This window comes from Xenia sp. Carnegie-2017, unplaced genomic scaffold (genome assembly GCF_021976095.1).
Source record: "Xenia sp. Carnegie-2017 unplaced genomic scaffold, XeniaSp_v1 HiC_scaffold_6, whole genome shotgun sequence".
In the NCBI taxonomy this organism is placed as follows: domain Eukaryota; kingdom Metazoa; phylum Cnidaria; class Anthozoa; order Malacalcyonacea; family Xeniidae; genus Xenia; species Xenia sp. Carnegie-2017.
Genome location: NW_025813526.1, coordinates 3,314,320 through 3,330,430, shown reverse-complemented (window position 1 = coordinate 3,330,430; position 16,111 = coordinate 3,314,320). Strand labels below are relative to the sequence as shown.

The 16,111-nt window shown below is 34.5% G+C and overlaps 2 protein-coding genes across 6 annotated transcripts in view; one reads left to right on the top strand and one right to left on the bottom strand.

The window, feature by feature from the left end:
* The window catches only part of LOC124458537 (TNF receptor-associated factor 6-like), a 58,197-nt gene that overhangs the window by 33,439 nt on the left and 8,647 nt on the right, over positions 1 to 16,111 (top strand). For 3 of the 5 annotated variants that reach the window (XM_047008530.1, XM_047008532.1, XM_047008534.1), the window contains exons 4-8: positions 2,308 to 2,380; positions 3,644 to 3,987; positions 4,819 to 4,870; positions 8,649 to 8,759; positions 14,481 to 14,642. In XM_047008530.1, the coding sequence (XP_046864486.1) occupies positions 3,653 to 3,987; positions 4,819 to 4,870; positions 8,649 to 8,759; positions 14,481 to 14,642 (660 nt within the window). In that variant the 5' untranslated portion in view covers positions 2,308 to 2,380; positions 3,644 to 3,652. Of the gene's footprint in view, positions 1 to 2,307; positions 2,381 to 3,643; positions 3,988 to 4,818; positions 4,871 to 8,648; positions 8,760 to 14,480; positions 14,643 to 16,111 lie in introns of those variants that run through there. The other 2 variants (XM_047008533.1, XM_047008531.1) reach the window with 2 other exon arrangements.
* Positions 167 to 1,240, bottom strand: LOC124456894 (putative nuclease HARBI1). Its single transcript, XM_047007202.1, has one exon. It carries the CDS (start codon positions 1,238 to 1,240, stop codon positions 167 to 169), a length of 1,074 nt encoding a protein of 357 aa, XP_046863158.1.

Genomic DNA, 16,111 nt, shown 5'->3' with positions numbered 1-16,111 from the left:
CAGGGGTAGGGTGTTGATCTACTGTGAACACTTAGGATGTGTTGGTGCAAAGCTTGACATAACTGTTAAACGATGCTGAGTGATTTTTCATACAGATGGATACTCCATCTTACCCTGCTTTATTTTATTTGAACACTTTGTTGTCATCCAAACACTTCATACACCATCAAAAATGTAACTCAGTCATTGCCCATTGAAAATCAACTGCTCCTTCAGAAAAGAAGTAATCCTTTAGTAGATTCCGTACTTCTCTGGCTTGTAGAGTAGATGGTCTGGTGCTTTGGTCTCGTCTTAGGTGTCCAAGAGACGAAGAATCTTCTACAAGGTTGCGCCAAACACCTTGTCTAACATTGCCAATTTCATCCTCGGTGTCAATGAATCCAGGAGGGTTATAAACTCCGTCCTTTTTCATCATTAGAAAATTGTGCAGAACCAGGCATGCCTGAACAACTACCATTGCATTTGCAACGTTCATTTCCATAGGTCTTGACAAAATTCGGAAACGTGCACAGAGAATCCCAAAGGCGTTTTCAGCAATTCTTCTAGCCCTAGAGAGCCGATAGTTGAAAACTTTTTCGTCCCCCATGGCAGATCGATGTGGGAACGGCTTCATGATGTTTTGTTCTAGTGCGAAAGCCTCATCTCCTAATATGTAATATGGAATTGGCGGAAGTGAGCTTTGCTCTATGCAGCTTGGTGATGGAAAGTTTTCAGATTCACATATTTTTGATAAGTGTCCTTGTTTGAAAATACCCCCATCTGATTGACTGCCTGCGGCACCCAAGTCGAAAGCAACAAATTGAGCTTTTGCATTTGCAATTGCAAGCAGAACAAAGCTAAAGTATTTTTTATAATTGAAGAACTCTGACCCAGAATTAGGTGGAGCTTTAACTTGTATGTGTTTGCCATCAATAGCCCCCACAGCGTGGGGAAATTGCCACTTCGTCTCGAAATCACTCGCTAGCTCTAGCCATTGTGATCGTGTGGATGGCACCCTCATGTATTCGTCTTTGAGAACTTCATATAAAGCTTCACAGACCTTCGGAACAAATTCTGCAATCGCAGATACAGAGATACGAAAGGCATATCTAAGTTGTGTATAGGACTCTCCCGAAGCGAGAAACCGCAGCGTCACACACAACTTGTCGTGAGCAGGAATGGATTCACGCATTGTAGTGTTTTTCGCTGTAATGAGTGGCTTCAATTTTTCTAGTAATTCGTCAAACAGGCTGACATCCATTCTTCAAAACAAGGAACCAAGCAATTTTAGAATTTAAATTACGAAAAATAGTTTATGAACAATCTCTGTTTCAAACTTCGAAATTCACCGGAAAAAATTATTGAAGGCTCTATCATCGACTGTTCTGAGTTCTTGTATTAGATTAAATGCAAAACCTTGTCTTTGTCGACGTTCCTGGGTGGCCCATGGACGAACCCACCAACGGCGATTTAAGTGCCTCTTTGAGTATTCGTATTGCATAAGTAGTGTTATGCCAATGCCACAAGCAAGTATCCGTTTGTGTTTACTCAAATATGGCATCGTTGAACAGCCGACGATTGTTTACTTTGATTATCGCTGATTTTCCCGCGTATTCTCTTTGATATATGCTGTGCTATTATATCGCGGGCCACAACATTTGTCACACAAAATTTGTTGATGGGTACAGACGGTCAAAGAAAATATGCCACATGAAAAACTTGCCATAGAAAATTTGCTGCACGTACACATGGACATTTGTCACAAAAAAATGGTAACATAGAGTTTTGTCATAGAAAATTTGTTCGTCTGTAAGAGCCTTTAATATTTGTCCTTTTATATTATCCTTAAAGGATTTTAGGGGAATCCCTTAGAAATACCCATGATGCACCAGAGGTCTTGCACTGACAAGCGCTCTCTCTTTTACTGAATTATCCTTAAAAATAGGATTTTCTAAAGGTTTTCAAGATATTTTTAAGGATGTTTTTATACTTTAATTAATATACGCCCAATAATATTTAAAGTTTCTTTACAAATACAACATTGGAAGACTTGAAAACAGCAAAAACGGAGGAAGAAACAACAAAATCACTTTCTGAGCCCATGTGATCACGCCTTGTAGTAATTTTTACAAATTTAAGGAATTTAATGGAAATTTGAGGAAGTTTTAAGCATTTTCTAAGGAACTACGACATTTGATTGTGAAACTGTTGATTCCGTTGATTCACCAACAGATATTTCATGTCTGGCTCTCTTATTTTCTTCAAGCAATCTTTACTGTTTTGGACGAATCTTTTGTATATAGTTAAAAAAAACACCTTATGTTTCAGAATTTCAAGTATTCTATATTTTATGTGAGAAAAGGTTGGTGATGATCAATCAAAGTTTATCACGTCGAATATTGTAAGTTTTCCAATATTTTGCATGAGCAAAGACGTTGTTTCAGTTTATGATGCGCGAAATTCCATAAAACCAATTGTATATTGTTGATTTATATAATTTAATTTTATTATTTTAAGTAAAAAATAGGTTATAGTTCGTCAAAGCAACCTTAGAATTTTCATTTGTTCCTTGACTTCCTGTAGTTGTAGTATTGCTTTATTCCAATAATGTTATGCTTCCTATACTGTCCACCTTGGTGTCATTTTTTTTACATCATGTATTTTCTACTATTGAGAAATAACATTTTATCGTATTTAGCTTTGCTATTGTCAAAAGCAGCATTTTTGTCAAGGATGTTTAAAAAGTCCATGTAGGCCACAAATTGTTACCCTTATTAGCAGCAAGGCTTTGTCTTTTTAGATTGCCATGTAATCATTGGAATTGATTTTCATTCTTGATTATTAACCAAATTATAAATCTCTGTTATTGTACAATTAATATTTACACTGCTGCAAATACTTTTAGAATATACATTGAGTAGTTATGGCAGTTTCAGAAAGCACTTTTTGACTTACCATATTGTTTGCATTATGTCTATCATAAAACTGTTTGACACATGTTCTCGAAAATAATTGTTAAATAAATTAGAACATGTAAACCTTTAAAATCAGAACTTGGTTGGATTTTTGTGTTTTGTATTTATTTTTGTAATTTTGGCCAAAAACCTCTTACAATATTGTATCTTAGCTAAATGAGAAAATGTTTGTTTTGAAATTCTATTTTCTCTCACCTGAAATTTTTTGTTTTTGTGCAATCTAGTTAAGTTAGTGAGTTTTTGTTGAAGAATTTTAATAATAACTTCCTCATTTTGATAAATTTGATATATTTGGTGAACTTTCTTATTTTTGATTATACATTGATGAATGATCCTTATCATTAATATACCATTACCATTAATGCAGTGGTCATTTTTCTTCTCATTTAGTCTTTAACCATTTTTGCATAAAAATTTTTAAGAATTTGAATTGTGATGTTATGATTTTCCCTTCAGATTATTAAAAAATACTTCTATAAGAATGCAGGATGATCTTAACAATAACTTGGTGCATTGTGGTTTTAAGCTCTGAGACATTTTTAGTAAATAATTCAATTTTATTTGTATAACCTCATGAAAGTGTTTTATGGTTTTGATAGTGTTTGTGCTTTTGGACCTGTCGCATGAGGGACATTCTGAATAAAAGATCTTTGTGAGGGCTTCAAAGTGATTTTTGATTTTCTCTTTAGGTATTTGAAATGTCAAACCAACATTATGTTAATCTGGCCAATGATGTTGTTGGAATGATTAATGAACAAAATGAGGCATATGTCCCATCACGAGTCTCTTACAATTCATCTTCATCTCAGGCCTCTGCTCCTCCTGTTTCCAGCAATGCCAGTCGCCAACCAAATTTACCTCCTGCCAGTCAGGCTAATACCTCTTTAGAAATTATTGAAGGTCATGATGAAATATTTGATCCACCGCCAAACTCAGATTACGAATGCCCAATATGCATGATGGTACTTCGCAATCCAGTACAAACGATTTGCGGTCATCGGTTTTGTAACGGATGCATGAATCAGCACATACGGTAGGCTTTTACGTGCTCTTTTATGGCATTTACTGTCACTGATGTGTTTTTACAGAAACTTTTAATGCAATTTCATCAAAGGTTTCGACCTGAACGCAAGTAGAAGGATAACAGAAAGCAAACGATTTGTAATACTGTTTTACGCATGTTAATCCGGTTTTTTTGAAGTGGAAGATACTTTAAATATATTGTTACATCCGTGAGGACTAAACGTTCGACAGTGACCTTTTGGTAATAATTTATTATGTGGCATTGTAATGATTTTGCTAGAATTTACTCTCGTGCCTCCTATGCTTAACTTTGTTAGAAACTAGCTTCCCTTGTTTTATTTTGACTTCTCTAATCAATAAATTGTGAATGCATTATTCTTTAAGTTATTATAAATTGGTTACAGCTATATATATTAGATTCAAAATCGGACACCTGGATTTCATTCATTGATTCATCATAGTTTTGGATTTGTACCAGATAGGTAATCAGAATTAGCCTCTTGGCTTTTGTAGCTTAGTGTTTTATGAAAATGCTATTTTTCTGTTAAAAATTAAAGCCTTTTAATGTCATTGTGAATATGACGGCTGAGAAATTGAATAATGTGAGAGAACATTCCTGAGCAGTTGCAACTAAGACAAATTTTCTCACGCTCTGATGTTTAAAATTCAAGTAAATTCTTCCGTAATAAATTTTGTTTACAGTTAACGTTTTACTAGGATATACCCCATATAGACAGTTGTGGCAGCATGGTGAAGTCTACCCCCAATATTCCCAAACTATGGTCCTTATTTATATATCTTGTAAGTGTGTTTTCTATCCTAATTATTAGATTTTTTACAGATTAAACGGCCCGAAATGCCCTTCAGATAATCAACAGCTCAATACAAACGAGGTAATGAACATTAAATTTTCAAAGTAGAACATGAAGTCATGCCTTATATAAATACAAAAAAAAAACATTTCTGTGATGGTATTTCTTCTTTAAACAAGCAAAACCACGCATTTTTCAATAATTGCGAAAGGGGTATATGAGGCGTAAGATCAAGAGTCAGTCATAACCATTTATAACGCGACGGCGAGAAATTATAGCAGTAAGCAGGAAAACAAAATTGAGTGAAGTGCAAATTTTTTTTGTTTTGATAACTAAACTATTACTCAAGAATGTTATATGCAGTGCGGTGTTTGAAATTAAATGTAGATATGGTCTTCGCACTTTGCTGGACAATTTAAGCAATTGTCTCAAGAAGTGACAAGAACATGAAAAATTCAGGTGACTGAACGGGATTCGAACCCATGACCTCTGCGATTCGAATCCATGACCATCGCATAGGTCATGGGTTCGAATCCCGTTGAGTCACCTGAATTTTTCAGGTTCTTGAGACAATTGCTTAAATTGTCCAGCAAAGTGCGAAGACCATATCTACATTTAAACTATTCTACATTTAAACTATTACTCGTTGTTTTCTCATTATTGTTCTCAGCAAAATTTTCCGGTGACGCAAAATCAAACTTTGTAGTAAATTAAATTAAAATGCAATGTCGCCATTCAAGTAATTGTGATTGAAATATTTGGTCATATTTGGTACATCGATTGCTCATTTGTGCTTTGTGATCTAAAGTTTACGGCATTAATTTATTCTTGTACTGCGTAATATTATCATTGTGACAGTGAATCGAAGTACATGATACAATGCATCGAAATCCTTGCTTTGTGTGAAACGTTTTTTGCAATCGAAAAAAATTCGTCGGAATCATCTTCATAACTTAGCTAATTGATCATCAAACAACGCAGCCCAAACACTATAAAACGTACGCATGTGTGACACTGCCTTTATTCATTCATTCATAGCGAACGAAATCTGAAATCTATTCACGGATTGGGCAATGATTTATAATATACAAATAAATGCTTCGCTGGCGATCATATAATTTAATAATTAGTCCGATTTAGTACTTGTTAGCATTGTTTAGGTATTGCTCAGTTTACATAGTCTGTTGGCTAGATAAATGAGAGACGCTATGCAAATAAATTTATTTTGCTTTCGAGTCTTGTACGAATTACAATTATTATTTCTTTGGGATTTACATAACGTCAATTGACTATGAAAATTATGGAATATGTCACTTGTCAACAGTCGAACTATTAGCAGGAAATACATTCAAGTACTTACGATCAATTAAAAATGTGCGAATTGCGAAGCATTATTAATACCTTTCAACTATTAAAAAATGGCCTACAATAGGAGCGGTATTTTCGGAATTATAGCTATCCTATACATGTAAACCAAAAAGTCATAGACGTGTTGGATTATCGTTTAAGTGTAAGGCATACACGTCAGAAAACTGTTTTAAGGCCCATTCACACGATCCGATTTGAACAAGTATAAAATGAGCCTCTGACAGCCGGATCCGTCAATCAAAAAAATCGGTTAGAATTGGAACTTTCTTTTTTCATCCGAAAAGATCAAAGGCAGCCAACTAACCAAATAACATAGATTTGAAAAAGAATTGGAAACAGGAACAAAAGTAGGAAAAATATATGGATAAATGTTCTGAATACCACAAATGGCTGTTTACACGACTATAAACATGTAAACCAATATGAATATCAACAAAATTATCGGACCGTCTAAAAAATTAACCAAAAGTCGGAACCGAGACAGTCAGATCCAGCAAATAGGATCGTGTGAACGGGCTTTTAAGAAAGCCGTTGACGATTAAGCATTCATCCCAAAAATGGTAAAATAGCGGCGGACTAGTATCCCAAAGGTGCGAATTGACATGTCGTCCAAGTCACATGTTTTTCATGTGCATATTAAAACTGTGTTAGGATTAATATATTATAAATGATAATAAATTCATCATTAAAATTTTTAAGAAATCTTGTGGACTTCACTTTTCTAAATGTGAGTACTGTCACGTGACGTGCTATCTAGAGGAGGGTATTTGGTAAAAGGGTTTAGGTTATAAAGTTTCTTGGTCATTCGACTATTCAGTGAGCACATAGCATTTTTTTAAATCTTTTGAGTTATGTTTATAAATCTACATACTTGATGGGCTACTCTCATGTACGCATTACGTACCTACTTTTCTTGTTGTTGTCTGTCTATTTATGTCTATCGTTATTTCCACCATATCGATGTGAAGGTGTTAGTCGGGAAGGGGTGGTCAGCTTCGGATGTTAGGAACATGAATCTTAATCTCGACCCAAGGAACAGTTTTGGTGCCCAGGCCACCCCTGAGTCATACCAGCTAACACCTAACCATCTTAGAGTGAGCTAGGTGTTAATTAGCAAAAATGCTACTAAAATACTTCACTTTAGTCTAACGTCGCTTGCGTTACTTTCCTTCATATTTCTGATCGCAGTTGCCTTCAATGTGTTGCTGGTGACAGGTTATTTCGTTGTACTATTTTACTGGGCTTATTTTTGGGCTACATTGATGTTGTTATAAATATTAAAGCCCTGCAAAGTGCTTTTAAAAGAGCCATTCAATACAAAAATGACGTATAAAAAAGAAATATTTATTTAGTAGCGTAACGTTTCCTCTTCCTTTTCATACGTCATTTTTGTATTGAGTGGCTCTTTTAAAGGACTTTGCTGGGCTTTAATATTTATAACAAGAATTCGCTTCCCGCCCGGTATATCCCTGGTTACATTGATGTTAGAAAAAGTTTCAAAGTTCTCTTCATTAAAAAAGTAGCTTTTCCAGCTTTTCGCACGAGTTGTATTCAACTTGCACGTAATTTAACTTGCGTATATATAAATTTATTTGTTTGTACGTATATTATTTGTTGATGAATTTACTATCGATCGAATAAAATTTTTATCATGATTCCAAAATGGCTTTACTCAGAATATTATGTTGGACATCTATATTTCGGATGTTAATGAAGTTTCGCGCTGTTTTTTGTGTGTTCTTACTCTTTTTAGATGATAAGATTTACGCTATCACACATTAGTCTCACGCTCTTTTCTTCTGTGGTTTACTAATATATAAATTTTGTAGTATATTAAAGGGTATGGGCAATGAAAATAGCGATCTTCCAAAAATCATCTTGATTGACAAATTGTCACTTCATAAGCATTATTAAAAATTTTTATTATTGAGAGCGTTTTGGAGTACTTACCAGGAGGATTTTAACTATCCCGTCGACAGAGAAATTCGCAATCTTGTTTCTAAGATTCAAAAATTAACGCGAAAAGAAGTGACGTCACTTGCGGGTAGACGTGTTTTGATAAGTTCAATATAATAGTTATTTCTTAGTATTGAGGACTGAGAAGAAAAACCACAAAAAATAGGTGAAGTGACTGCTTTAAAGTCGGAATTTGACAAACCAAAACATGTAAAAATTTTTGAGCATCCCGCAAATAACGTCACTACGGAATAGTCAACATAAATTATCATATTGTTATCCGAAACAAGATGGCAAATTTCACAGTCTACGGGAAAGTTAAAATCCTCCTGGTAAGTATTCCAAAACGCTCTCAGTAATCAAAAATTTTTTTCTAATGCTTATGAAGTGACAATTTGTCAATCAAGATGATTTTTGGAAGATCGCTATTTTCATTGCCCATACCCTTTAATAGTCTTATTGTAACGATTTGGTCTTATTTCGACGTTACAACGACGTTTATTTTTTAAGTGTTTTTTCTACTTTCACCACTCAGATATACGCCGATAACTTTGCCAAAAGAGAAATCAATCAGCTAAATGTCAAATGTCGTACACTAAAAAATAACAAAGAATGTCCGTGGAATGGTCCCCTAAAAAATCTTGAGGTGAGTTAGAATGTGTCGTTATGTTTAAAATGTGTTCTCAGTGACAAGAGTTAAAATATCCTTCATAGCGACGCCTTAGCAACATGTTTTATCCGCATAATTCCTCGTATAATTCAGCATAACCTACGCTTTATCAAATTCTACGTTTGGTATATGCTTTTTAAAGTTCTCCCATCACATGCTTTGTCAGTTTGAATGACGGAAACACGTTTATTTTATCTACAATTCTTTTCGTTCAATAATCTTCGTTCAATAACCTTCATCCATTTCGTTGCGTGAGCCAAGGTGTATCGGAAAGTTATTTTTTTGCAGTTCTTAGTTGAAAAATTGTCCTCTGCTCATTCAAATATCTTTTATTGGTTTTATTCTTAATGTATCAATGTTTATAAATGGGAAATTCACGAAATAAATAAAAAAAATGCGAGGCATACACCATCAAAGAAACGAAAATTTTTCCAAGATGATGGTGACGTTTATAAAGATCCTGGGCCTTCTGCCAAAAAATTGGTAAAAATACGGCGAATTTTAATTGCTTCTAGCCCCTGAGTATACTGATCTAAAGGAGGGTACAATATTTATGGACATGTCCATTTTTTTCACTGTTTTTGACAATATTTTGAAATGTGGTGACGATTTGAATTCATATATTGACATGAAAAAAAAAGGATTCACATATTACAATTTGCTCCAAAGTAAAAGTTTGGAGTGTGAATGGAAGTGCTGTTTTAACAAAAAGTCAAAAAAGCAAGGACGTTCCCATGAAAGGAATGTTAGAGCAGTTCTTGCATTTAGAGAAATCCGCAGAGGACACAGTGCCATGAGTTTTTTTACCAAACTCATGAATATGCCTGCTCCACCAGCTCGTCGGATTGTAATCAAAATCCAAAATAGGTTTTTGCCAGTGGTAAATGACAGCATGAATTTGAGGGAGGAGAATGCTTACAATGATGGTGAATGTGGGATTTCAATTGATGGAACGTGGCAAAAGAGGGGTCATGCTTCTCACAATGGTGTTGTGACGGCAATCTCCTTAGACTCAAGGAACGTCTTGATGTTCAAGTGATGTCAGACTAGTGTACTCAATGTCTCAAATGCAAAAGAAGAAAGATGACTACATGTCTAGATTTGTAGAATGGAATGCTTCACACACCTGCAAGATCAATCATGTGGGAAGTGCAAACAGTATGTAGGCAACAGGTGCTTGCGTTTATTTCAAAGATCGCTATCTACTAGAGAACTAAAATATACGAACATGCTTGGAGATGGGGATTCCTCTTATTTCAACACCATTGTGGAAAACAAGCCATATGGTGAACAATGCATACCAAACGAACTGGAATGCATTCGACATGCCTAGAAAAGAGTTGACAGTCGGTTGCGGAAACTAAAAAACGGAAAAAAGGAATCAAATGGCTGATGGTAAGGGATTTGGTGGTAAAGGAAGACTAAAGGCTGCTTTCCACTGTTGCGTTTTTTTCCGTGCGTACATCCATAGATAAATACGCACGGATTTTTAATCTCCAGTGCTGCGTTTTGCGTTGCGCATAAATTTAATGCGTGCTGCAATTCAAAATGGCGTCGAAAGAGGAGCGAAAATTAGCAATTCTACTTTTGTTTCGCCAAAGACGAAAACGAAAGGTTTACAAAGGTTTTGGATTAAAGATATTTTAAAGCGGCAAAAAGAACTGGGGGAATACCATCGGCTCATTCAAGAAATGCGGTTAAATGATCATGAATCATTTTATCAATACTTTCGGATGACCCCTGCGCGGTTTGATTTACTTCTTGGTTGGGCCATACTTGAAAAAGAATTCTTTATACTGCGAGCCTGTGAGTCCTGAAGAACGCTTCGCTGTTACTCTTCGCTTTTTATCAACAGGCGACTCTCGACAAAGCATAGCCTTCAGTTTTTGACTTGGCCACGCTACTGTGACCAAAAGCGTAGAGGAGTCTTCCGGCGCTCTGTGGTCTGCGTTGTAACCGTTTATCAAGCCTCCCTCGACAACAGGCGAATCGAAAAAAATTGCAACAGATTTTTGGCAGCTTTGGAACTTTCCAATGTGTTGCGGAGCCATTGATGGCAAACATGTAGTCATGCAATTTCCCCTCCGGCTGGTTCGTCATTTTTTAAGGTAAATAAGAGTTCTTAGATAACGATATACATTGTAAATTTGCTGCTTACATGTTGGACAAGTCAACGGAAAATGCATGTTTGTGAATATTGTGATTAAGCGAGTATGATTTTTTGACAATTTTATATTTCCATGTAGGAACACATAGCATTGTTCTGTTGGCAGTTTGTGATGCTAGGTACTTGTTTACTACGGTGGAAATTGGCAGTTCAGGCAGAAATAGTGATGGAGGTGTGTTTGGTGAGTCTAAATTTGGAAGAGCCATTGAAGATGGCAGTTTAAAGTTACCATTTGCAGATACCCTTCCAAATAAACCAACAGAAGTTTGCCCATATCTGTTCACTGCTGATGATTCATTCCCCCTTAAACCATATGATGAAACCCTATCCGGGAAAATTCCTTGATAAAAAGCTCAAAATATTCAAATACCGTCTGTCACGAGCAAGGAGAGTTGTTGAGAATGCATTCGGAAACACTGCAGCTAAGTGGAGAGTGTTAAGAAGACCTATACTGGCTTCAGCTAAAAAGGTGGCAAGTGTAGCTAAAGTAGTCTGTGCCCTTCACAATTACCTGATGTTAGAAGGATTCGTTATTTCTAATTCATCAAAAAGGTATTGCCCAGCTGGATTTGTTGACGCAGAAGGCAGGTATAATTGCTATTTTCTCTTGTTAAGATAACTTAAATCTTGAGTTTATAATATGATGGGTTTTTTTTATCTTAGTATATTTTATCTTATAGTTACTATGATATATACAATTTTTGAATGCCGGTACCTAATTTTAAGTCAGTTGGTTATGGTCTTATCATCTTAAGCAGCTACTACTGTTCATTATAAGACATGTGCATGATAATACCAATATTTTTGAAAATCATCAAGAATGCATACAGTTCTGAAATTGCCACAGTGTTCAATAACCAAAAACGTTATAACTAAAGAAATTTTTATAGGTATGGAAAGAATTTGCCAGGAGGATGGCGATCGTTGACAGAAGCAGACACAAATTTCTGCAACAAATTTCACGATAAGGAAGCAATAACTATTCACGAAATGCCAAATCTGTGCAAAATTTACTAACGAATCATTTCTGCTCATCAGAAGTGGAAGAACCTTGGCAACATGCCTATACGCAAAATAATGGTAAACAAGAAAAATAAACCTGTTTCTGTAAAACAATTTTACATTTATAACATCATCTTATTAATAAGTTATGTTAATTTAATTATGAAATTTAAGTTCAACTGAACAAAAAATAATCTGTTTCTTACAAACAGCAACGACTTTTCAAAGTAACTGGAAAGTTAGTTCAATAACTTAAGTTTTTCGCTTCATTTTACTTTACATCCTTATCCTAGCTGTTTGTTGACATTGAAGAGATTGCTTCACTTAAAACAATTTTACTCATTGCCTTACTTTTTGCTTCTTTATCCAACAAATGTAGCTAAACAACAACACTTTTGCCACATGCATCTTCTACGTTACCACAGCTGATTGATTTTGCAAGGATTTCTCACCAAGGATTATCATAGAGATATATACTCTATGATTTTTACATCCAAGGCCCGATCAAGTTGCTTTTGTGACATTGCTGCATAAGACCTTTTCTTACACAGTTGTTTTGAAGCATCATTTTGAACGTTTTCAATAATCTCAAATGAAGGGAAAGATTCTTCTTGAGAAAATTCCTCAACACCAACTGTTAAATCATTAGTAGGAGGTTCAGATGTGATGGTAAGTTGATCTTGGCATGGACTTGAAAGAGCTTGCTGAACGACTGGTTGGAAATTGCTGACCGAATTCTATGTTCGAATATTAACATAAGGTTTTAAAAATGACAGTGCCATAAGGTACGGATAATGTGCAATTTCAACCACCCCTGCTCCACTTTTTTTCCCATTTCCACTTAACACACGGACATATGAATCGCGTAGGTTTTTCCAAATTCTGTCTTTGTAGTCGTTTACTGGGTCAAAAAATAATTTAGAATACACTTCGTTCGGTGCTGAAACTATAACAAAAACACAACACAACATATGCATTTATACCTGAATACATTGATTGACAGGCTGCATTCACAGCATCAGCCTCTTTTGTATTCCAAAGCGTTGGATATTTTTCAATTTCTTCAATAAGTTTCTTCTCAACTTTTGTATATATTTTCCATCTTTTTTCAACTTGTAAATCAAGTGGCAAAAGCGTACTTCACTGTAAAGCACGTATTCTGTAAATTCATTTTCATTGGATAATTGCTCGCGTTTTTCAATTTTGCTGCGTAAAAGTTAAGTTGTTCTCAACTTGTGCGTTGACGCGCTTGGAGGATACGTACGGTAACGTATGTGTACGCGCTTTGAAAAATGCAACAGTGGAAAGCAGCCTTAACTGATATCAAAATAGATATTTATTCACTATTAAAATGGCTAAGACAAGGATTATAATTAGTGGTGGGTCAATGGTAAGTCAGAATACATTGCAACGCTTCATTATAAGTTGAAAATAATATGGGAGTAATTCTGATGGTTGAAAATTTCCAAACAATATTTTGAAGACAAAACTTTACCCATATAATTGTTTGAAAATTAGTTTCAATTTTAACTATAATTTTGTTAGTGTTTCTGACTTACTGCTCGTTGACACGTTCTGATTTGTTTGATCCGATTTTGTCGAATCCATAAAAACAGATCGTGGGTGAACACATACATATAAAGTGAGCCTCCATAGTCAGATCCGTCAATCTGAAAAATCGGATGGAAATACAACTTGCTTTATTTTTATTCGACAAAGTCAAAGGAATCCGACTAAAAAACTTGGAAACAAGAACAAAAATACGATAACTGTGCAGATAAAAGTACTGGATAACACAAATGGCTTTTCACACAACTATAAATATCTAAACAACTATAAATATCAACAAAAAGATCGGACCGTCTGAACAAGCAACCAAAAGTCGGACCCGAAACAATTGGATCCGACAAATTGGATCATGTTAACCGGTCGTTACATACCCGGATGATGCTGAATGAAATAAAACTTATAAACCTGCGTACTAATTTCCCTTATTCTAAGCTTTTACGTCTTTTCATTATGCTAAAAACTTCGCTGTCCTCGATATTTTGCAATTTTTGGTACTGCATTTTGCAAGATAAAATTCGTAAAACCTTTCAACTTGCAAGCCTCGTTGCTTCTTTATATTTCATTTCCCTCAACAGCACACTCCTTATGTTATAGATTTTGAAATTACAGAGTGAATGAATTTTGTGTAGCGCAGTTAGCTAGTTTATGCTTAAAAAATAAAAGCTTACGCTGACTTGACCTAAGAACGTATGCTACCCAAGCCATTCTCCCTATAAAAATACATGTTAATGTTGTTAGTAAATTTAAATTCAAATAAGATGACAATGGTAACATAAACGTGCATTGTACTAACAAACTTAACATTTGATACGAAAGAATGTTTTGTTTTTTTTGTAGTGCGGTGTTTGATTTCATATCTACATTTAACATTTGATGTTGCGAGTTAGAAGGGCTGCTAGAGTTGCGTAAAAAGTTCAAACAAAAGAATTCTAACGCTGTAGTATAAATTACATCTGTAGGACCACCTGAAAACTTGTGAGTACGTTGAGATTCCTTGTCCCAAAGGATGCAATCAAAGCATTGAGAGGAGAGCTCTTGATCAACATTTGAGAAAAGATTGTCCAAAAAGAACTGTTACTTGCCAGTATTGTAAAACAGAGATTCTACAAAAAAATATGAAGGTATGCTTTCTATGTGTGTTATTTGGGCAAATTTTATTTAAGGAAATGCGTTTTTGTTGGTGGAGTTCTGTTTATAGACTACCATTATTCTGTTTTACAGAATAACTAATTGTCATTTTCTTGGGTAGTAAAATGAGACAATTTTCGTATGATAATCACGGCGAATACTGTATTATACCGGTGTAGATGCATTTTATGAAAAGTATGAGAACTAGTTTTCTCATTTTTACGATGGGTTAAAAACCTTAAATTTTAAACCCTGTTCAATTCCTTGTTCACAAATGTAACACTAAAACCATAAAAGAGTTTTTTCGTGTAAAGATTTCAGATACTCAACAAACTTCATATCAAATCTATAAATCACGTACTAAATTAGTCAAATTCCTATGGGCTGATTAAATGAGCCCGGTGGCCTCGAAGCCTTAAATCATTTTGGTAATTGGAAAAGATTAAATACTTCAAAACTTATTTAAGCAATTTCTCTATGCTCTGACTTTGCAAAATCACAAAACATTTAAATGAAAACAAATAATTTAGCCTGATTTGAAAATTACGACTAAAATGACATATGACGCTTGTCAGAAAAGGTTGTAAGTTTTGCCCTTAAAGTTTTTACTCCTTTCAATGACTCAAAATGATTACACGCCTCGCTGAATCCCGGTTACCGTGTTCATGTAATTATTCTTGTTATATAATTAAACACTATATACACGTTAATATTCTTAATTAGTTTCAAATAATACAAAATAAAGCAAATTCCGAAGAGGGACATCTCGTATTCTTGATATTCAAGATATTACAAGAGTTTGAAACAAAATAATGTGTAATATTTCGTCTTTATTCCAAAGACATCATCAGACTTATGGTTTACAATGCAGGCTGCGAAACTTTTATATATTTACAAGCGGAAATGGCAGTTATGTAATTAGAGAACTATAAGACTAAAATATACTAACATTAAAATAGAGATAAAAATCTATTTTAATGTTAGTATATTTTAGTCTTATAGTTCTCTAACATAACTGCCATTCAAAATATAAATAATCAAAAATATCCACATTGTTTCAAACTCTTAATAATAAATATCCTCTTTGATATTATTTGAAATTGTCTGCTTGTCCTGGTTATTAATTAGTTTCATGTAGTGATTTTTCATAACTACCTATTTTAGTGGTTTCTTTATCAATGAAGATAAGAATTAATGCATGCATTAATTTATAGAATGGTTATTAGCACAATTCCTGTTTTGAAACACTTGCGTACCATGCAGAAAATATTTGATATACTATTGATTGAACACTATGTGCATAGAAGTACATACGTCAACATAACACGTCCATGGAATTTATTATAAAAATTGTTAAATACTAAAACCTAATATTCGCCCTAAACCACTACATATTCTTGCAAGTAAATTTTTTTGGTTAAAGGAACTGATCAATAAACGTCTATCAACTATTTCTTTGAAG

Excerpts from the sequence above, each read along its gene's own strand:
- LOC124456894 (XM_047007202.1), bottom strand. The coding sequence starts at position 1,240 with ATGGATGTCAGCCTGTTTGACGAATTACTAGAAAAATTGAAGCCACTC.